The 25,043-nt window shown below is 28.6% G+C and overlaps 1 protein-coding gene across 1 annotated transcript in view; it reads right to left on the reverse strand.

Annotated features, from left to right (window-relative positions):
• Positions 1-874: 874 nt before the first annotated feature.
• Positions 875-25,043, reverse strand: part of LOC109605433 (homeotic protein proboscipedia) — a 57,668-nt gene continuing 33,499 nt past the window's right edge. The window contains exons 2-5 of the mRNA XM_049964616.1: positions 3,537-3,679; positions 2,822-3,134; positions 2,446-2,760; positions 875-2,387 (exon numbers count right to left, since the gene is read on the reverse strand). Coding sequence (XP_049820573.1) covers positions 1,459-2,387; positions 2,446-2,760; positions 2,822-3,134; positions 3,537-3,679 — 1,700 coding nt within the window. The 3' untranslated portion in view covers positions 875-1,458. The remainder of the gene's footprint in view (positions 2,388-2,445; positions 2,761-2,821; positions 3,135-3,536; positions 3,680-25,043) is intronic.

The raw sequence follows: 25,043 nt of genomic DNA on the forward strand, positions 1-25,043 counted from the left end.
AGAAACAAGGACATCTCCAATTTATGTTTATAAAAGTACTTTATGAAGGCAGCAGACATTTGTTGACAACTTCTTTTGTAGCATTATTTGAATTTTTTTTAATTCATTATGTTTTAATTAGTTTCATAAAACTAAGTAAGTAATAGTTAAGGATTATAGAAGGAAACAAAAACACCTCTAATTTATGTTTATGAAAGTACTTTATGAAGACAGCAGACATTTGTTGACAACTTTTTTTGTAGCAATATTTGAGTTTTCTTTAATTCATTATGTTTTAATTAATTTAATAAAACTAAATAAGTAATAGTTAAGGAATATAGAAGAAAACAAGGACATCTCTAATTTATGTTTATGAAAGTACTTTATGAAGGCAGCAGACATTTGTTAACAACTTCTTTTGTGGCAACATTTGAGTTTTCTTTAATTCATTATGTTTTAATTAATTTAATAAAACTAAATAAGTAATAATTATGGACTATAGAAGGAAACAAGAACATTTCTAATTTATGTTTATGAAAGTACTTTATGAAGACAACAGACATTTGTTAACAACTTCTTTTGTAGTATTATTTGAGTTTTTTTGAATTCATTGTGTTTTAATTAATTTAATAAAACTAAATAAGTAATAAGTAATAGTTTAAGATTATAGAAGGAAATAGGAATACCTCAAATTTATGTTTATGAAAGTACTTTATGAAGGCAGCAAAGATTTTTTACGAAAAATGAACGAAAATAAAACAGTTTTAAAGCTATAATCATATATTATAGAATCAAAATGCTAAAGAGTATCAATATAATTCTAACTGTACACTAAAAATTGATACATTTAATTGCAAATATATACATAAACAACAACCTACATATTCTGAAGTCTTACTAATTGTACATACATACATTTACATTCATAATTTAAGATGTCTGTGGGACATCGTGCAACAACGAAAAAATTATGATATTATTAATAATAATAATAATAATTAATACAATAAAAAATATTTTAATTCTTTGTACAATATATTACAAACATATCTTTTTATCTAATTTACGTTTTAAATGTTTCGGTTTGATTGTTAACTTGATTGTTTGTGAACTCCAAAGAAAATAATCAGTTGGGCTTGGATTGTCTATTATAGTAATTATCAGCGGAAATCCTACAAAGCGTATAACAAAGATATTTAATCTTAATAAGATTTAATCTTTGAAAATTATGTGAAAATAACAACTTTTGTACATTACATGTATTTATAAATTTCCACGTAAAACATATAAACGAAATGTAACAATAAAATTAATTTAACAAAACGTGCGATGCCGTGGTATGTTTACAAATCCTGAAGGTGTTTGTAAAAGCTTTTTTCTGAAAAAATTACCTAATTTGTAAACATACTAACACCTCAATATTGACTTAACGTCCTAACATATATCCTCAACAGTCAAAAAACTGTCCATTGCACTCGATCAAATCTGATAATACTCCGGCGTGTAATCATTAGCTAAGTTACTCAAAAAATTAAAGTCCGACGAACTGTTGCTGCTCTCCCCCGCCGGTACTTGGGTCTGGGCCGCCTCTCCGCCGTAGAACTGATGGAAATTATTGTAGTTATCACTGTTCTCCGTCTGGACGCTCGTCGGCGGCGTCATGATGGCCGTGGAGTTGGCGGCGGCGCCGGCGAACATCTCGTTCGACATGTAGCTTGAATCACTGTTCGGTGGTACCTGGGTGGCACTGTAGTTGCCCTCGTAGTGCGCCATCTTGTTTTGGTACTCGTTCTGGCCGGGCACCTTCTGCATGTGCATGCCCTCGTAGTTGTAATTGTAGTTGGCGTTCTCGTGGGTCGCCGGTACTGAGTTGGGCAGGCCCATGTTCTCGGTGCTTTCGCTCGGGTACATGTTGCCGCCGGGGTAGGCGTAGTGGTTGTAGTTGGGGTGGTCGGCGTGGTAGTTTTGGGGGTAGTTGTTCTGGTTGGCGATGGCGTAGCCCTCGTGGTTTTTGTTGTAGTAGTGGTACTGCTGGTTTGGGTATCCCGGGTGGTAGTTCTGTCGGCTTCTTCCCGGTATCCTGGTGGTGGGGTGGGTGTTGTTGACGTGGTTTTGTGCTCTGATGTTGTAGGGTCCTTCGTTGACCGTGGGGTGCTCAGGGTTGTACATGTCTCCCGTGTACATTTGGCCCATATTCTGGTAATGTTGTTGCTTTGTTCTTTCTGTGCGATAATCCACTTGGTTGTTCATGTGGTACTGATTGGGGAAATGAGGGTTGGAACCTCTTGAAGCGAAAGGTGGTACCGAATTTGGTACATTCTGTATAGTCACCGTGGCCGACGCTATTGCCGTTGCTGTTGTTGGTGATGATCTCTGTAGATGTGGGTACATCATATTTGAAGGCATACCTTAAAACAAAACCAATCATTACAAACCAACATAACTAAACAAAATTTAATAACTCACCAATAGGACTAGGATGGAGGTTGGGAGTACCAGGCATCGATGAGTTTTTGGGAGACATTTTTACTGGCAAGCTTTCTGATGGTGCTAATCCAATGGGATTGTCCTTGTGGTTGAGGCTGGGAGATATTTTGCTCATTCCTATTTTTCGATCACACGAATTGGGTGAGTTCCTTCGACTCTCCACTTTTACTGGCGCTGCACTGTTTGCAGTAGACGGATTTTTCTTCGATATCCTCGGCGACGTGTGGGTCCCACTGTCCTCGTTACTCCTCGAGTCTTCTTCGTTCATGAGTTTGTCAAACGAGCTGGAGCTGCCTATAAGTAAATACACATCCTGATTAGTCACTGAAGACTTTAGTCAATTAATAGTACGTACCAACACTGCTAGCTCCGTTGCTGTTGTTGTTGAAGTTCGTGTTGTTGTTCGTAGCACTTGGGGTGTTGTTGTTGTTGCCTCTGGTGGAGCTAATATCCGGAATTTCATCGTGGGAACCACAAAGACCTGCAGTGGGCAGTTCACAGCCTTGACACGACTTTTTGGACATTTCGTCGTCCAAAAACTTGTCAGACATTTTACCACTTTTGCCTCCTTCACTGGTCACCGAGTCCTTGTCGTCCCCTTCATCCCCAGACTTGCCAAGCGTTTGACGTTTGTGCTTCATACGTCGATTTTGGAACCAGACTTTCACCTACACAAAACAAAAACAAATTTAAATGTATGAACCGCTTCAATTAATCAACTTCGTGCAGGTTAATTAAACCCACTTAATTTTTAAGTTGGGTTAATTGGTTATTTTAAGAGGTTGGTGCAGGGCAGATTCGATTAAATTAATAAATAATAGGCGGACCGAAAAATGTCGTGCCAGAACAATTTAGAAAAAGAAAAAAATCGGTGAAATAAATTAAAAAACCAATCTTCACCCTCAATTAGTTTTCTCGCTTGATTAATATACTTTTAACACCAATGTATAATTTCGAGTTGTGATTGATTATTCAGAAAAAAGCAAAGTACGATTTGTGTTGTCGGTTATTAATCGACTGTGAAATGTTGGGTCAGGAAATCATCACGGACTTGGTCCTTTTCGGCTTACCTGTCTCTCAGTCAAGTCTAATGAAGCTGCTATTTCGATTCGTCTCGGACGGCACAAGTATTTGTTAAAGTGGAATTCTTTTTCTAGTTCTAGGAGCTGGGTGTTGGTGTACGCCGTTCGTAACCGTCGGGGAAGGCCGTTTTCTGGAAAGAAATCAAATTTATTTGATTATATACTTAAAAACATTTTTAGTACATTTATACATCAGAATATTTTAATATATATATATAACTATACTATAATATTTCTATTTTGTATTTCTTTTATGTTTTTTAGTGCCCAGTTTGAGATTCACTTTTAAAATGTCAAAGAGGAAGTTTAGAATACTCTTCTATTGTTTGTAGAGACATTAAATATACATTACAATTACTGATGAAAAATTTAAAAGAGTCTCAGAACATGTTGCCCAGTTTAAGAACTTTCAATTTTAAAATGTCAAAAAGGAAGTGTATAAGACTCTTCTACTATTTGTGGAGAAACTATATCAAAAAAAGATTATTTCCTATCAAAATCACTTATTTATGATTTGTTTACATATAAATACATTTATATATATATTTATATTACTGAGCTTTATACATATTTTATATTTCTTAGTTGATTTCATGTTGCTCAGTTTGAGAACTTTCATATTTAAAATGTCTAAGAGGAAGTGTAGAACAGTTTTCTATTGTTTGTAGAGAAATTATATCAAAAAAAGATTCTTTTCTGTCAAAATTACATATTTATTTCTTTATGTACATTTAAAGACATTTATGTTACTGATACACAATTTAAAAGAGTCTCAGAACATTCTTAATATTTATATTACTGTGCTTTATACATATTTTATATTTATTTTTGATTTCATGTTGCTCAGTTTAAGAATTTTCATTTTTACAATGTCTAAAAGAAAGTGTAGAACGGTTTTATATTGTTTGTAGAGAAATTATATCAAAAAAAGATTCTTTTCTGTCAAAATTACATATTTATTTTTTTATGTACATTTAAAGACATTTATGTTACTGATACACAATTTAAAAGAGTCTCAGAACATTCTTAATATTTATATTACTGTGCTTTATACATATTTTATATTTATTTTTGATTTCATGTTGCTCAGTTTAAGAATTTTCATTTTTAGAATGTCTAAAAGGAAGTGTAGAACAGTTTTCCATTGATTGTAGAGAAATTATATCAAAAAAAGATTCTTTTCTGTCAAAATTACTTATTTATTTTCTATGTACATTTAGAGACATTTATGTTATTGATACACCATTTAAAAGAGTCTCAGAACATTATTAATATTTATATTACTGTGCTTTATACATATTTTATATTTCTTTTTGATTTCATATTGCTCAGTTTGAGAATTTTCATTTTTAATATGTCCAAAAGGAAGTGTAGAATAGTTTTCTATTGTTTGTAGAGAAATTATATCAAAAAAAGATTCTTTTGTGTCAAAATTACTTATTTATTTTTTTATGTACATTTAGAGACATTTATGTTACTGATACACAATTTAAAATAGTCTCAGAACATTCTTAATATTTATATTACTGAGCTTTATACATATTTTATATTTCTTTTTCATTTCATGTTGCTCAGTTTAAGAATTTTCATTTTTAAAATGTCTAAAAGGAAGTGTAGAACAGTTTTCTATTGTTTGTAGAGAAATTATATCAAAAAAAGATTCTTTTCTGTCAAAATTACATATTTATTTCTTTATGTACATTTAAAGACATTTATGTTACTGATACACAATTTAAAAGAGTCTCAGAACATTCTTAATATTTATATTACTGTGCTTTATACATATTTTATATTTATTTTTGATTTCATGTTGCTCAGTTTAAGAATTTTCATTTTTACAATGTCTAAAAGAAAGTGTAGAACGGTTTTATATTGTTTGTAGAGAAATTATATCAAAAAAAGATTCTTTTCTGTCAAAATTACATATTTATTTTTTTATGTACATTTAAAGACATTTATGTTACTGATACACAATTTAAAAGAGTTTCAGAACATTCTTAATATTTATATTACTGTGCTTTATACATATTTTATATTTATTTTTGATTTCATGTTGCTCAGTTTAAGAATTTTCATTTTTAGAATGTATAAAAGAAAGTGTAGAACAGTTTTCCATTGATTGTAGAGAAATTATATCAAAAAAAGATTCTTTTCTGTCAAAATTACTTATTTATTTTCTATGTACATTTAGAGACATTTATGTTACTGATACACAATTTAAAAGAGTCTCAGAACATTCTTAATATTTATATTACTGTGCTTTATACATATTTTATATTTATTTTTGATTTCATGTTGCTCAGTTTAAGAATTTTCATTTTTAAAATGTCTAAAAGGAAGTGTAGAACAGTTTTCTATTGTTTGTAGAGAAATTATATCAAAAAAAGATTCTTTTCTGTCAAAATTACATATTTATTTCTTTATGTACATTTAAAGACATTTATGTTACTGATACACAATTTAAAAGAGTCTCAGAACATTCTTAATATTTATATTACTGTGCTTTATACATATTTTATATTTATTTTTGATTTCATGTTGCTCAGTTTAAGAATTTTCATTTTTACAATGTTTAAAAGAAAGTGTAGAACGGTTTTATATTGTTTGTAGAGAAATTATATCAAAAAAAGATTCTTTTCTGTCAAAATTACATATTTATTTTTTTATGTACATTTAAAGACATTTATGTTACTGATACACAATTTAAAAGAGTCTCAGAACATTCTTAATATTTATATTACTGTGCTTTATACATATTTTATATTTATTTTTGATTTCATGTTGCTCAGTTTAAGAATTTTCATTTTTAGAATGTCTAAAAGAAAGTGTAGAACAGTTTTCCATTGAGTGTAGAGAAATTATATCAAAAAAAGATTCTTTTCTGTCAAAATTACTTATTTATTTTCTATGTACATTTAGAGACATTTATGTTACTGATACACAATTTAAAAGAGTCTCAGAACATTCTTAATATTTATATTACTGTGCTTTATACATATTTTATATTTATTTTTGATTTCATGTTGCTCAGTTTAAGAATTTTCATTTTTAGAATGTCTAAAAGGAAGTGTAGAACAGTTTTCCATTGATTGTAGAGAAATTATATCAAAAAAAGATTCTTTTCTGTCAAAATTACATATTTATTTTTTTATGTACATTTAAAGACATTTATGTTACTGATACACAATTTAAAAGAGTCTCAGAACATTCTTAATATTTATATTACTGTGCTTTATACATATTTTATATTTATTTTTGATTTCATGTTGCTCAGTTTAAGAATTTTCATTTTTAGAATGTCTAAAAGAAAGTGTAGAACAGTTTTCCATTGATTGTAGAGAAATTATATCAAAAAAAGATTCTTTTCTGTCAAAATTACTTATTTATTTTTTTATGTACATTTAGAGACATTTATGTTATTGATACACCATTTAAAAGAGTCTCAGAACATTCTTAATATTTATATTAATGTGCTTTATACATATTTTATATTTCTTTTTGATTTCATATTGCTCAGTTTGAGAATTTTCATTTTTAATATGTCCAAAAGGAAGTGTAGAATAGTTTTCTATTGTTTGTAGAGAAATTATATCAAAAAAAGATTCTTTTGTGTCAAAATTACTTATTTATTTTTTTATGTACATTTAGAGACATTTATGTTACTGATACACAATTTAAAATAGTCTCAGAACATTCTTAACATTTATATTACTGAGCTTTATACATATTTTATATTTCTTTTTGATTTCATGTTGCTCAGTTTGAGAACTTTCATATTTAAAATGTCCAAAAGGAAGTGTAGAACAGTTTTCTATTGTTTGTAGAGAAATTATATCAAAAAAAGATTCTTTTCTGTCAAAATTACTTAAATATTTTTTATGTACATTTAGAGACATTTATGTTACTGATACACAATTTAAGAGAGTCTCAGAACATTATTAATATTTATATTACTGTGCTTTATACATATTTCATATTTCTTTTTGATTTCATGTTGCTCAGTTTGAGAATTTTCATTTTTAAAATGTCCAAAAGGAAGTGTTGAACAGTTTTCTATTGTTTGTAGAGAAATTATATCAAAAAAAGATCCTTTTCTGTCAAAATTACTTATTTATTTTTTTCTGAACATTTAGAGACATTTATGTTATTGAGACACAATTTAAAAGAGTCTCAGAACATTCTTAATATTTATATTAATGTGCTTTTATTTTTAAAATGTCAAAAGGGAAGTGTAGAATATTCTTCTATTATTTGTGAAGAAATTATACCAAAAGGGAAATTATTTTCTGTCAAAATCACTTATTTAATTTTTGTTTACATCTAACCACATTTATGTTACTGGAGCATAATTTAAAAGAGCCTCAGAACATTCTTAACATATAGTTAGGACATTTTTAAAATGTCAAAAAGATGATATATGGAAAAAACAACAAGGTAATTGAACAAAACTATAATTTTGTTATTTCCAAATCATTATGAGACATAATGAAGAATCAATAAATGTCAATTGATTGTTATTGGTTAATTAATTAATTAATTATTATTGTAAACTTATAAAATAAATATCTTTTAAAATTGACCTTAAAACACATAATGTCAATTTTAATATTAACAAAATATTTACGATGAAAAGAACTGCAGTTATCGTTCGGATCAAACAACAGCAATTAAATAAAAAAAAATTGTCCAAAATAAACCAAGACCTGAACAATAGAATAATTTTGTTTTGATACCGACAGGTTGAGTAATAATTTCAATGGATTGTGGTCGCCATTTTTCCATATCTACAGTAAACATAATTGTCGTTTCCCAGCCTTACATTTTCTGTTCAACAATTGTTGCAGCTATTGTTAGAATAAAATGTAGTGTGCCATTACAACAATTACATCAATTTGGACGATCATTTTTCGAATAGCTTATTATGGACGACGGATGGAACCAAATGGTATAAAATTGATGTTTATTTTATAATTATTGTGAAATTTTATTACGCTCTATTATTTTGAGCAATAACAAGCATACAAGGACAAACTGATCATCGTCCAAAGGTCGATACATCAGCTCCTCCATTTTGTGTTTCTAATTTAATTAATAAATAAAATCCAAGATGCACATTTATAATATTAATAATAAATTGCTGGCGACACAATTTAAAATTGAACTGTAACTTAGGTCACACTTTATTGTATTTTAGCGTGTCGCAGGCGTATAATGTTAATGCCAAACAACATTTTCTACGCCGCTAAATTATTAATATACATAAAGGAATATGGTAGTGAGCTGAAAATCAGGTCATTCAACGTACACAGCAAATTGCCAGCCATCGATTTATTTCATCCAATATGACAGTCGTGGAGTCTAAAAAGGAACGAGAAACTGCCTTTCGAATCTAATTATGGTAAATTGTTTGTGTCTAAAGCCAATTTCTTCGAGCAATTTAATATTTCAAGGCAGTCGAGTAAAATAACGAAAATGAAAATTATAATACATGTTTTTTTTGCTCATGTAATTTGTGTGTGTAGTGATGGAAATTCATTAGCATGGAAAGAATCCGTTTGGCAACAGATCGTTCGATAAAATATGATGCACAGCAGTTGCTAACGAAAACTTGTCCGTGTGACGAGACGAGATAGTCATAGTTTGATATTAAATTTCTCGCCAGGTGACAGATGTTGATGCAGTTTATCATTCGAAATAGGAAACACGTCAAACTTTATCAATAATTTCGTTGGCACCATTGATGAATTCACGTTTAGACATTTATTAACAAAACGTTGCTCAGAACATACAGAAAACATTTTACGTGTCTCATTATAGTTTGTTTTTTTTTCCTTGAAGAAGGTTTTTTTGTGGCTACTTCCTTATCACTCATCGTTCCTGACAGAACAGGCAGTGACACCATTGTTTTCACAAGCATGTGTGAAAGAAACAGTCAAACGAAACAGAGAGATATTATTAGACATTATTATACGACACTCCAGACTGTGACTGGTACTTTCTTTAATCTTGCCTTAACAGTAACTTTATATTATGTTACATTTATATACTTATTACATGATATGAAAGTATAAATAATATATATTTTTCAATTTAAGACTTAAATTGTCACAATAAATTTATATGGACTTTGTTTTTGAAATGTTAAGTATTTTTGTCCCCATTAATTAACATATTTTGAATTTAAAGAAGTCACATTTAAACAGCCAATTTGATCAAGTAACAAAAATAACTACAGAAAGTAGTGTAAACTTTAAAAATTCATTTTTCGTTGTTGCTTCTCTTTTATAACTGTCAGTCTTTATAACTGACCAACAGTAATTATCTATCTAATAAGCTTTTATCAGAACCCTTAAAGATTTTGTTTCAGTACCATATTATCTCCATCAAATCATTGATTTATCTTTCAAAGTTGGATTTAAGGAAGTCACATTTCAACAGTCAATTTTATCAACTAACAAAAATGGCTACAGAAAGAGGTGTAAACTTTAAAAATTCATTTTTGTTGTAGGTTCTCTTTTATAACTGTCAGTCTTTATAACTGACCAACAGTAATCATCCAATAAGCTTTTATCAGAACCCTTAATGATTTTGTTTCAGTACCATATTATCTCCATCAAATCATTGATATATCTTTCAAAGTTGGATTTAAGGAAGTCACATTTCAACAGCCAATTTTATCAACTAATAAAAATGACTACTAAAAGAGGTGTAAACTTTAAAAAATCATTTTTAGTTGTAGCTTCTCTTTTATAGCTGTCAGTCTTTATAACTGATCAACAGTAATCATCTAATAAGCTTTTCTTATCAGAACCCTTAATGATTTTGTTTCAGTACCATATTATTACCGTCAAATCATTGATATATCTTTCAATATTGAATTTAAGGAAGTCACATTTCAACAGCCAATTTTATCAACTAACAAAAATGACTACAAAAAGTGATGTAAACTTTAAAAATTCATTTTTTGTTGTAGCTTCTCTATTATAACAGTCGGTCTTTATAACTGATCAACAGTAATCATCTAATAAGCTCTTATCAGAACCCTTAATGATTTTGTTTCAGTACCATATTATCTCCATCAAATCATTGATATATCTTTCAAAGTTGGATTTAAGGAAGTCACATTTCAACAGTCAATTTTATCAACTAACAAAAATGACTACAAAAAGTAGTGTAAACTTGAAAAATTCGTTTTTCGTTGTAGCTTCTCTTTTATAACTGTCAGTCTTTATAAGTGACCAACAGTAATTATCTAATAAGCTTTTATCAGAACCCTTAATGATTTTGTTTCAGTACCATATTATCCCCATCAAATCATTGATATATCTTTCAAAGTTAGATTTAAGGAAGTCACATTTCAACAGCTAATTTTATCAACTAACAAAAATGGCTACAGAAAGAGGTGTAAACTTTACAAATTTATTTTTCGTTGTAGCTTCTCTTTTATAACTGTCAGTCTTTATAACTGACCAACAGTAATTATCTAATAAGCTTTTATCGGAACCCTTAAAGATTTTGTTTCAGTACCAGATTATCTCCATCAAATCATTGATATATCTTTCAAAGTTGGATTTAAGGAAGTCACATTTCAACAGCCAATTTTATCAACTAACAAAAATGGCTATAGAAAGAGGTGTAACCTTTAAAAGTTCATTTTTCGTTGTAGCTTCTCTTTTATAACTGTTAGTCTTTGTAACTGATAAACAGTAATCATCTAATAAGCTTTTATCAGAACCCTTAATGGTTTTGTTTCAGTACCATATTATCCCCATCAAATCATTGATATATCTTTCAAAGTTAGATTTAAGGAAGTCACATTTCAACAGCCAATTTTATCAACTAACAAAAATGGCTACAGAAAGAGGTGTAAACTTCAAAAATTCATTTTTCATTGTAGCTTCTCTTTTATAACTGTTAGTCTTTATAAATGATCAACAGTTATCATCTAATAAGCTTTTATCAGAACCTTTAATGATTTTGTTTCAGTACCATATTATCCCCATCAAATCATTGATATATCTTTCAAAGTTAGATTTAAGGAAGTCACATTTCCACAGCTAATTTTATCAACTAACAAAAATGGCTACAGAAAGAGGTGTAAACTTTACAAATTTATTTTTCATTGTAGCTTCTCTTTTATAACTGTCAGTCTTTATAACTGACCAACAGTAATTATCTAATAAGCTTTTATCAGAACCCTTAATGATTTTGTTTCAGTACCATATTATCTCCATCAAATCATTGATATATCTTTCAAAGTTGGATTTAAGGAAGTCACATTTCAACAGCCAATTTTATCAACTAACAAAAATGACTACAAAAAGTGATGTAAACTTTAAAAATTCATTTTTTGTTGTAGCTTCTCTATTATAACAGTCGGTCTTTATAACTGATCAACAGTAATCATCTAATAAGCTTTTATCAGAACCCTTAATTTGTTTCAGTACCATATTATCTCCATAAAATCATTTGATAATTATAAACTTATCTTTTTTCTACGAACAGACTTTATTTATCTTGAAGTGACTGTAAATTAGATGACTGTAGATTAGATTCACTCAAATCAAAAAATTTTCAGCATAAACTTTTGTGACATTTTAATTAATATTGATAAAAAAGTAAATTTCATAATTAAAATTTAAACAGTATAAATTTTTGGATTTTAGAATGTCTAACAACATTTCCAAAAAGATTCATTTTGATTTCTTTCCAATCAGTAAAACATTTCAATGAACAAGACAGTTTCTTGAGAGGCTTAAGAGGAAGAGAGAGACAATATATAAGAAATATTTTTTTAACCATTTCTTAACCAATTGTAATGTTAAAAAGAAACTTAATATGAAAATAAATTCTTCTTCTTTGATAGTTTGTCATCTTGAAAATTCACATTGTGTTTTTAGTTATTTTCTTTAGTAAAAATGGGGGAAGAAACCCTTAAATAATAAAATTGTATTAAACGGTCGTGGTGTGTACGAAATTATACAAGAACCCGCAATTTATTATGTCCCCGTCGTCAATCTGATCACAAAGCGGGGAAAACACGGTCCAATCTGGAAACAATCGGAGAGGCATTAATCCGCAGCGCCGCGGACTGAGCGCAAAACTTTCGAAAAACATTAAACTTTTTAAAATAAGAAAAACAAATTTCCTGATAATTTGAATATGTGGCCGTGGAAGTAAATCTTACGGTACAAGATGTTTTTATCGTCGGCGAGTCTTTTCTCGAGTTCCTGCCGGGGACCGGGCGCGACCACCGCGGAGGGGCTGCGACCCCGTGCATGTAGATTAAAATCCCGCCACCGAATCCACCGAGTTAAATATCGCTGCAGTTTGTGCGCCACCCCTCCTACGTCCTACCCGCGGCTCCCGCATAAATCTCCCACAGTCACCCTCTGGTATTCTTTTCGTGTGGCCCTGTTGCCGGTTCGGGGGGGATATCTTTAAAGTCACCAAGAACTTTCTTTTATAATTAGTTTTATGTATTATTTTAGTTAATAAATTTTATCAGATGCATTTTGGTACCATATTTAGATACGTTAGATGCTGAAAAATCTCATAAATTCATATAAAAAGCTTCAAAGCTTTAGCTACCCTTAGAGTTCATAGAAAAAAATTGTATGAAGGGCAATATTAACTCCAACCAAATATGGAAAATTGGTTGGCTGTCAAACTGAAGTACTTAGGTACCACACCAAATGTAAAATGAACTGAAACAAAAATATTGATAAAGTATAACATTTCAAATAAAGACCGTCAAACAAACAAGGGCAGGTAGAAAGTATAACATAAACATAAGGACGGTCGCCAGTTTACCCTTGCCATTTTTGGAACATAAATCTCTCCCCCTTCATATTCAACACCCCATTATACACATACTCTCTTCTCTTGACTTTATTATGAATTACAAACATTGCTAATGGTAAATGAGAATGGAATTAAATTGAATAACTTAGTTACTAAAATATTAACAACGAATTTACTTTATTTGTTCATTGACTTCGTACAGATTAATCTTCGCACACATAAATCCCATCATTCAAAATCTGAAAGACGACATTTTTATTATTTAAGAATTGTCCGGATATTTTATTTGTTATAGATGCGGTAGACAGAAGACCTGACATAATTTTCCACCGTTTAGTACCTGCGCTGATGATTAGCAAGGTGAATAGTACCTATTTGTCTTCTATACAAATGGCATTAATAAATCATCTATACAGTGTCATTTCCACAATATCAGACCATATGTTATATGGTCGGATTAAACTGCCTTTCATTTTGAACTTTCTATCTAAACATGCAAAAATAGTTTGGTACTATTCATCATCATTTATTTAGATATTCTTTTGGGTTACATGGAACGATAGGGAATTTGTGATGAAATTGTAGACTTTGAATATTTAAAACAGTTTTTTTATTTAAATATCTTAGTTCATCAATAAAAGTAATTTAACAAATCAAAAGTATTTTGAAGCTACTGTAATCTTACTCAAAGTTATTATAATTATTGGACAAAGCTATGTAAATATAAGCTATTAAACTTAGTATGTGCTATTTTGTGATATAACAAAATAAAATAAAATTAGAAATTAATTAATATCAGATTATAAAAATTGGTTTTGAGAGTTATTCTGTTTTTAGTTTCTTGAAATGACGAAGATGTAGCTATTTTAGTAATACTGTAATCTGATTGAAAGTTATTGGGTAAAGTTGTGCAAAGAGAAGTCAATAAACTTAGCCTGTAATATTTATTTATACAATGAAAATACATAACTAAGAAGCTATTAACTTCAAATTTTAAAAATTTATTTTAAGACATTTTCTAATTTTAATGTTTTGAAATGACAATGACGTCATCTGATCTAAATTAGCAAACTTATTCAACTGCTTTACACTAAAAAACATATTTTGAGTGTTTGTCTACTTTCCATTTTTTGAAATGACAAATATATGATTATTTTAAAGCTTCTATAACCTTATTGAAAGTTACTATAATGATTGAAGATAGTTATGTAAATATAAGCTATTAAACTTAGTATCTGCTATTTTGTGATACAATAAAATAGAATAAAATTAGAAATTAATTAAGATCAGATTATAAAAATTGGTTTTGAGAGTTATTCTGCTTTTAGTTGCTTGAAATGATGAAGATGTAGCTATTTTAATAATACTGTAATCTGATTAAAAGTTATTGGGTAAAGTTGTGCAAAGAGAAGTCAATAAATTTAATCTGTGATATTTATTTATACAATGAAAAAACATAACTAAGAAGCTATTAACTTCATATTTTAAAAATTTATTTTAAGACATTTTCTAATTTTAATGTTTTGAAATGACGAAGACGTCATCTGATCTAAATTAACAAACTTATTCAACTGCTTTACACTAAAAAACTTATTTTGAGTGTTTGTCTACTTTCCATTTTTTGAAATGACAAATATGTAATTATTTTGAAGCTTCTATAATCTTATTGAAAGTTACTATAATGATTGAAGAAAGTTATGTAAATATAAGCTATTAAACTTAGTATCTGCTATTTTGTGATACAATAAAATAAAATAAAATTAGAAATGAATTAAGATCAGATTATAAAAATTAGTTTTGAGAATTATTCTGCTTTTAGTTGCATGAAATGACGAAGATGTAGCTATTTTAATAATACTTTAATCTGATTGAAAGTTATTGGATAAAGTTGTGCAAAGAGAAGTCAATAAACTTAGCCTGTGATATTTATTTATACAATGAAAAAACATAACTAAGAAGCTATTAACTTCAAATTTTAAAAATTTATTTAAAGACATTTTTTAATTTTAATGTTTTGAAATGACGAAGACGTCATCTGATCTAAATTAGCAAACTTATTCAACTGCTTTACACTAAAAAACATATTTTGAGTGTTTGTCTACCTTCCATTTTTTGAAATGACAAATATATGATTATTTTAAAGCTTCTATAACCTTATTGAAAGTCATTATAATGATTGGAGAAAGTTATGTAAATATAAGCTATTAAACTTAGTATCTGCTATTTTGTGATACAATAAAATAGAATAAAATTAGAAATTAATTAATATCAGATTATAAAAACTGGTTTTGAGAGTTATTCTGCTTTTAGTTTATTGAAATAACGAAAATGTAGCTATTTTAAAATACTGTAATCTGATTGAATGTTATTGGATAAAGTTGTGCAAAGAGAAGTCAATAAACTTAGCCTGTGATATTTATTTATACAATGAAAAAACATAACTAAGAAGCTATTAACTTCAAATTTTAAAAATTTATTTAAAGACATTTTTTAATTTTAATGTTTTGAAATGACGAAGACGTCATCTGATCTAAATTAACAAACTTATTCAACTGCTTTACACTAAAAAACTTATTTTGAGTGTTTGTCTACTTTCCATTTTTTGAAATGACAAATATATGATTATTTTGAAGCTCTTATAATCTTATTGAAAGTTACTATAATGACTGAAGAAAGTTATGTAAATATAAGCTATTAAATTTAATATCTGTTATTTTGTGATACAATAAAATAGAATAAAATTAGAAATGAATTAAGATCAGATTATAAAAATTGGTTTTGAGAATTATTCTGCTTTTAGTTGCTTGAAATGACGAAGATGTAGCTGTTTTAATAATACTATAATGAGACTGAAAGTTACTGATTAAAAACACATCAAATAAATTATAAACTTCATATTTTAAAGTATTATAAAAATACTCTAAACTAAATGAAAATTATTGAATAAAATTGTGTAAAGAAAAATAAATAAATAAATAGTTGTTGAATTAAAAATATTTAGATAGTTAAGGGAATAAATATGTAATTTTAGAAATAATAAATGTAAGTAATATTTCTTCATTTAAATCATTTTTTAGTTGTGTCAAGACATTTTATTATTTAACAATTAGTTTAGGGTAGGTAGTCGAACAAATTGGTGACGGTCTCACAGCAAAGTCTCATCGAGTCCAAAACTAATTAAAACGTTAGGAAAATTAGTTATGAAAGTAGTGGGTCTTCGTCTCCAGTCGGTCGGATGCACCGTAATGAAACCCCGGCCGCGGGGTGAATCGGGGGGGTGCGCGCCCCGGCCTCCCGTCCCACTTGGATGTGGGGTAGTGCGGTTTGATTGACGTTTTCCTCATCAGTATTCCGGCCTCGTGATTGGACAGACGCAGCTGTCAATCAAAAAGTTTTACACACGCCTCCCCCGAAAACCGGGCAACGCCGATGTATTGGAATATTTTTATTCCCCCGTTTATGCTTTAATACTCGGCATAAAAATTAAATGGGAAACGCGAGGCGCGAGGGTGGAATTCAATTCCGATTTAAACGATTTTTAAGCCACTCGAAATGAATAACTCTCCTTTTTGGAAAGTTTTGAGGGGGGGAGGGGTGGCTAGTCGATTCCTGCACGACGGTTCATTTAATTTTTTTAATTGAAATTATATCCACCGGAATCACAATTTCAACACGGCTTATCCGGATATATTTCATCAAAATATGATATTTTTATGATTTTTAAGATTTAAAATTATTAAATTGTAGCTTCAATCTAAAACAAAGTTTCATACATTGTTTTATTTATTTGTTTATATTAATTATAAACAAATTATGGTCTTCAAAAATTTTATTTATATTATTCGTATATAAGAAAAAGGTTTTAGATATTTTTCTGAACTAATTAACTTTTTATTAAGCAATAAAATAATGATTTTATGAAGATGTGACGTTGATTTAATGTTAAATCTCTGAAGATGCTATTTAGGTACCAATTTATAGTTCTAAAAAATGATAAATTGTAGTAGTTTGATGTCCACCATTGTGACAGACTTGTCACCGGAAACTAACCAATAAAAAGCTGCTGGAATACATATGACAAAGCTGTCAATCATCATATATTTAGGTAGTCTATGATCATGTCCCTTGTGGATTTATACCTTTGTCCTCTTTTGTGTTTAGCAGTTTAATTTCATTCTATATATACATATTAATTATTAACATTGTTATATATTAAAAAGATGTCCTGATACAGTAAATAATTAGTTTTTGCCCACACCAATATGTAAATTGTATTTTATTTCTCCTTTACATGTGGTTAAAGTTAATCGGATTTGTCAACTTTGATCACAACGAATAAGTCCCTGTGATTAATGATACTTGTTGGGGTTGTTGTGGGGTAGACTCCAACGGGGTAATTTAATTGTCCGTGAATCAAATTTCGGTCCAGAATTAAATAAATACGTTTAAGTTATATGTTTAATATATAAAAATGAAGATGATAATAGTTATGAAATAATGATGTTGGGGTTGAACAACAAAAACAATTTAATACAGTGTAAAGCGTCGTAATTCAGTGATTAAAATTTATTTTGCACAAGGGTCCCATAAACCTGAGCGATTATTTAACAAGCAATAAAGCCGTATTTTACAACCGTCGCCTCAACAGGTTTCAGGACTGGTATGGAGTGGCTGGTTTCAGCGCGAAACACCATAAATATATCGGCAGTCGTAAAACAAATATAAAGGAAATCTGTGTAATCTGCCACCTGGTCGAGAACAGCCCCCGAAAACCCTGCGCTACACATTGTCGTGCGGCAGACGTCACCCCGGGACCGGGGACGGGCCTATTATCACGTACGACAGGCTTAACGCGGGAATTTGCCGGATTTTCGGCACGGATTGTTTTGGGGAAATTACTGGATTTGTGTGAGAACTTTCAGAAAAATTTTAATAACTAACCTACAACTCCGAATTTTTTTTTCACTTCAATATTGATTTATACAGTTTAAAGCTTTCTTTTGATGTCTTCTACGTACAAATATGTACCTGACAATTGTGATTCAAAGTAAAGAAGTAAAGTTTTCAGTTTAATTTATAATAAAGTAAAAAATATTGTGTCGTCGTTTAAGAACATCCTATTAATAAATAAATAATAATTTATAAAAAACACTGCAAATTGAATTTAATACATTTTTATCACTTTCAAATTAATTTATACAGTTTAAAGCTTTCTTTTGCGTATAAATATACACCCGATTTAAGGACAATTATGATTTACAGTAAAGTTTTAAGAACATCCTATTAATAAATACATAATAATTTATAAAAAACACTACAAATTGAGTTTAATACATTTTTGTTTCTTCCAAAATAATTTATACAGTTTAAAGCTTCCACCGTAGAAATATGGAACTTATTTAAGGACAATTATGATTTAAACTAAAGTTTTAATAACATGCTAGTAATAAATAAATAATAGTTTATAAAAAGCACTACATATTTCCAGTTTTATTTATAATCTAGTAAAGATATTGAGAAGTTATAAATAATGAGCTTTTGTTGAGAAAATTAAACAAAAATTTCAGTGAAGTTCTGAGGTACACATGAATGTTACTTAGATAAAATTTATATAAATTTATCTCTTTATTTATTGTTTAAAGTGTAAAGAAAGTGTTGTTCAGCTTAATAATTTTTTGTTACTTAGTGAAAATGATTTATACAGTTTAAAGCTTTCTTTTGCATATAAATATGCACCCGATTTAAGGACAATTATGATTTACAGTAATGCTTTAAGAACATCCTATTAATAAATACATAAAAATTTATAAAAAACATTGCAAATTGAGTTTAATACATTTTTATTTCTTCCAAATTAATTTGTGCAGTTTAAAGCTTTCTTTTGATGTCTTCTACGTACAAATATGTATCTGACAATTGTGATTCAAAGTAAAAAAGTAAAGTGTTAAATTTATATGAAAATACAATAAATTTCCAGATTAATTTATAATATAGTAAAAAATATTGTGTCGTTATAAATAATGAGCTTTTTTGAGAAAATTAAACAAAAATTCCAATGAAGTTCTGAAGTTCATATGAATGTTACTTATATAAAATTTATATAAATTTATCTTTTTATTTATTATTATTAAATTTTATGATTTGCAGTAAAGTTTTAAGAACATCCTATTAATAAATACATAGTAATTTATAAAAAATACTACAAATTGAGTTTAATACATTTTTATTACTTCAAAATTAATTTATACAGTTTGAAGCTTTCACCGTAGAAATATGGGTCTGATTTAAGCACAATTATGATTCAAACTAAAGTTTTAATAACATGCTATTAATAAATAAATAATAGTTTATAAAAAACAATATATATTTCCAGTTTAATTTATATTTTAGTAAAGATATTGAGGAGTTATAAATAATGAGCTTTTGTTCAGAAGTTTACAACAATAATTTCAGTGCAGCTCTAAAATTGATATGAATGTTTATTAGATAAAATTTATATAAATTTATGTTTATTAATTGTATAAAGAATAATTAAGGTGTAGCTTAACATAATACATTTTTGTTACTTCCAAATTGATTTATACAGTTTAAAGCTTTCTTTTGATGTCTTCAGCGTAGAAATATGAGACTGATTTAAGGACAATTATAATTCAAACTAAAGTTATAATAATATACTATTAAAAAATAAATAATAGTTTATAAAAAACAATACATATTTCCAGTTTAATTCATAATCTAGTAAAGATATTGAGGAGTTATAAATAATGAGCTTTTGTTCAGAAATTTACAACAACAATTTCAGTGTACCTCTAAAATTGATATGAATGTTTATTAGATAAAATTTAAATAAATTTATATGTTTATTAATTGTATAAAGAGTAATTAAGGTGTAGTTTAATTTAACAAATTTTTGTTACTTTCAAATTTATTTATACAGTTTAAAGCTTTCCTTTGATGTCTTCAACGTAGAAATATATGATTGATTTAAGAACAATTACGATGTAAAGTAAAGTTTTAAATAAATCAATTTATAAAAATTTTTATATATTTGTAGAAAATATATTGTTTTGTTATAAATAATGAGCTTTTCTTCAGAAAAATGTAACAAAAATTACAGTTCTAAATTGATATGAAATAAAATTTTTATAAATTTGTCTGTAAAAGTGTTTTTTTTTCTGGTTTAATGAGTAATAAAAGAATAAAATAATTTTTATTTTCTCAAAATTTATATGTTCACTATATATAGAAAAAATATTGTGACGACATTAATAATGAGTTTCTTGTTGAGAAAATTACTTTAAGTAGTAAGTTACGTATGATATGACATAATTGTGTGGTAATACTTGTATAACAGAATTTTTGGGTAATAAAATGTAATTTATTACAACTTATATATTTCAATCAGTCATTAATTATTCAGGGATTATACATAGAAAGAAAAATTACCCAGTTATAGCTGGTGAAAGCATTTTTTGTTAAATTTATCCATTAAAGACATTATTTAAGAAGTTGTTATAATAATTTGTTTTCAAATTTACATGTTTGCAGACAAAGAACGTGTAAGTTTTATGTGTCCATGACCAAAAATAATGTAAGATGAATATGTTAAAGAATTCTTTTTATACTAACAAAAGCAGCGCCACCTAGTTTACAATAGAATTATTACTATTGGTAATTAATAACATAATAGTGGTGTTGTTAACTTTTACTCAAAACAGTCCCAACAAAATATAACATATTGATTTACAAAAGAAATAGTGTGACGTGCATTCTCCCTTAAAAAAAATAAATAATAGGGAGCAAACAACAAAAAGGCCCGACTGCAGATACAGATAAACGGACACGCGATCATGTCCCATCGTCTTTCGCAGGGAACGAACGCGATGCGTACGTTTTTCAACGCGTCTCATTTCGAAAGATAGCAGAGAAACGGAACGATAAATTCCCGCGGGCGGCACTGCCGTCGACACCGCTCCTCGTTCGACTCCACTAACCGCCGCTAACAACTCCCAAATTGCTATTTAGATATCACTTCGAGATCTACATCCATTTTACATCCACAATAATCTAACCGGATGAAAATCCTGCCCGCCGACAACTTTATTAAGGAATCTAATTGGGTATTACGGTCCGAGGCTGACGCAATTTACCCTTTAGGTCGTCCTCTGGTTTATTTTTAGGATAATTGCGAAAGTACTGGGGAGTTTAATCGACGATTTCTGTACTTTTATAATGAATGTACTGCCTAAAAATTACTGTGTTAAATACTCAAAGTGTTAAAAGTTTAACTTAGTTGAATTATTTTTTGGTACCTTAAAATTGATCTATACAATTTAAAGCTTTAATATACTCTTTGTATGTTCTGCGTAAAGATATGCTTTATAATTCAAAGTAAAGTTTTACAAATATATTGATGATGAATAAATAATAATAATAAAATGAATAATGAGCTTTTGCTCTGTGAAGTTATAAAATTAGTATAAATGTTTATTAGATAAAATTTTATAAATTTATCTGTTTACAGTTTAAAAAGTGGTGAAAAAATAACATAACTGAATAAATTTTGATATTTCAAAATTGATCTATTTAGATGGAAGCTTTGATACATTTCTTATGTGTGCAGCATAAAAATACGCTTCTAAGTACATTTATAATTCAAAGTAAAGTTTTACAAATGTATTATTTGTGAATAATTAATAATTTAAAATAATATTTATTTTCATTTTAATTTGGAGATATTGTGTCGTTACAAATAATGAGCTTTTGTTCTGTGAAGTTAGTACAAATGTTTATTAGATAAAATTTTATAAATTTATCTGTGAATAACTTCTGTTTTCAGTTTAAAAAGTAATGAAAAAATAACATAGCTGAATAAATGTTGGTATTTCAAAATTGATCTATATAGATGAAAGCTTTGATATACTTCTTGAGAGTACTGCATAAAAATATGCTCCTAAGTACATTTATAATTCAAAGTAAACTTTTATAAATATGTTATTGGTGAATAAATAATTATTTACAAAAATATTTATTTTCATTTTAATTTAGAGATATTGTGTCCTCACAAATAATGAGCTTTTGTTCTGTGAAGTTATAAAATTAGTACAAACGTTTATTAAATAAAATTTTATAAATTTAGCTGTGAATAACTTCTGTTTACAGTTTAAAAAGTGATGAAAAAATAACCAAGCTGAATAAATGTTGGTATTTCAAAATTGATATATATAGATGAAAGCTTTGATGTACTTCTTGTGAGTACTGCATAAAAATATAATCCTAAGTACATTGATAATTCAAAGTAAAGTATCACAAATGTATTATTGGTGAATAAATAATAATTTACAAAAATACTTATTTTCGGTTTAATTTAGAGATATTGTGTCGTTACAAATAATGAGCTTTTGTTCTGTGAAGTTATATTAGTATTATTAGTACAAATGTTTATTAGATAAAATTTTATAAATTTATCTGTGAATAACTTCTGTTTCCACTTTAAAAAGTGGTGAAAAAATAACCTAGCTGAATAAATTTTGGTATTTCAAAATTCTTCTATATAGATGGAAGCTTTGATATACTTCTTGTGAGTACTGAATAAAAATATGCTCCTAAGTACATTTATAATTCAAAGTAAAGTTTTACAAATGTATTATTTGTGAATAAATAATAATTTAAGAAAATATTTATTTTCATTTTAATTTAAAGATATTGTGTCGTCACTAATAATGAGCTTTTGTTCTGTGAAGTTATAAAATTAGTACAAACGTTTATTAGATAAAATTTTATAAATTTATCTGTGAATAACTTCTGTTTCCAGTTTAAAAAGTGGTGAAAAAATAACCTAGCTGAATGAATTTTGGTATTTCAAAATTCTTCTATATAGATGGAAGCTTTGATATACTTCTTGTGTGTACTGCATAAAAATATGCTTCTAAATACATTTATAATTCAAAGTAAACTTTTATAAATATGTTATTGGTGAATAAATAATTATTTACAAAAATATTTATTTTCAGTTTAATTTAGAGACATTGTGTCGTCACAAATAATGAGCTTTTATTCTGTGAAGTTATAAAATTAGCATGAATGTTTATTAGATAAAATTTTATAAATTTATCTGTGAATAACTTTTGTTTCCAGTTTAAAAAGTGATGGAAAAATAAACTAGCTGAATAAATTTTGGTATTCCAAATTGATCTATATAGATGGAAGCTTTGATACTTTTCTTGAATGTACTGCATAAAAATATACTAATATATTCAATATATATTACTTATATCAGTTATAAAATAGATAATTTTATATTATATATATTATAATATTTATACATTTATTTGTGAAAATTCCAGTTTAAGAAGCTTAGAGCTTTCATACCCTTCTTGTAGCTTAAAAAGTTATAAATTTTTTAAAATAAATATGTGGCAAAATTTGTTGTGAGACTTAATTTTTTGATAAAAAAATTAAATTTATTAATCATGGTATTTTAAGTTTAAAAAGTTTTACAGAAAAAGATAGATTTAAATTAAATACGTGTGCCGTAAATTTCGGTACAATTTTATTTATGGTATTTATTTTTGTTGCAGGAAAATTGATTTACATAGTTTACAGAGTTTTATCGCTGCGCCGCAGAAGTGTAAATTAAACTTTATCTCCTAATTGTTTCATTCAATTCAATTCTCGCATCTCTCAATTAGCCGCGGCGATATCTGGCCGCCCATCTAGCAGGAACGGCGGGTAATATATATAAGTTGGGTAGGAACAAAAAGGAAATATATCCATTTTGCTTGTTTTTGCTTCCTGCGGCCGGTGGCCTCGGTCATTCTATTAGCATCTAAAATCTAGATGGCCGTTCTTGCGGCCACCCTTACTTCGCACCAGCCACAGTATTATGTCGGTCCTTATCTGCGTCCTGGCCGGACAGGACAGCTAATGTCCGATACTAACACACTCCGCAAAACCGCCGTCGACACTTTATTCCACGCCGGCCTGACCGTACGATTTATTATTTTCGTTCGAGTGGCCCGAATCCTTTCACTTGGCAAGGACACAAAAACTTTTTGTTTTGCTTTTGTGCACCGACGACAAGATATATGTGTGCGCCTGATTATTGCAGGATGCATTATTTCATTGTGCCACGACGTTTATTATGCCCCTAATTACACATTTTAATTTCCTGCTTAATAATAAACCCATCAAAAATGGACTGAACGTCGACGACAAACTGGCGAAAGAAAGGACCCTTATTTAAATTTATTTACCCAGATACATTATCATTGTAAGTAGCGAAACTCGCGGTGGGACAGGAGATGAAGTCGGCGGTGGAAAAAAAGAGATCGTTTCACCCCCCCGGGGGCCGGCCGGCGGAACGTTCGATAGGGACCCGTCACCGACTGACAGACAAGGCGAACGTCTGAAAATCAGAGGAGCAAAAGACCGTGACTCGGATATTCGATAAGAAATGCGGAGGAAAAAAGTTTACATCAAACCTTTCTGCGTCCGTGTAATTTTTTATGGCCGCCCTGGCAAAAAACGTGGACAACTATTAAGGGAGCTGGAGGGCAGCAAAAAATGTATTAATCATTATTTTGTAAATTGGTTTTGGGAGGGGTGGGCTTATTAATGTCTTTTTCGAAACGGACGTATAATTCATGGAGACGTCGTCCAGTATTAGCTGGAGGTCAACTTACATCTGAA

Source organism: Aethina tumida, chromosome 3, assembly GCF_024364675.1.
Source record: "Aethina tumida isolate Nest 87 chromosome 3, icAetTumi1.1, whole genome shotgun sequence".
NCBI lineage: Eukaryota > Metazoa > Arthropoda > Insecta > Coleoptera > Nitidulidae > Aethina > Aethina tumida.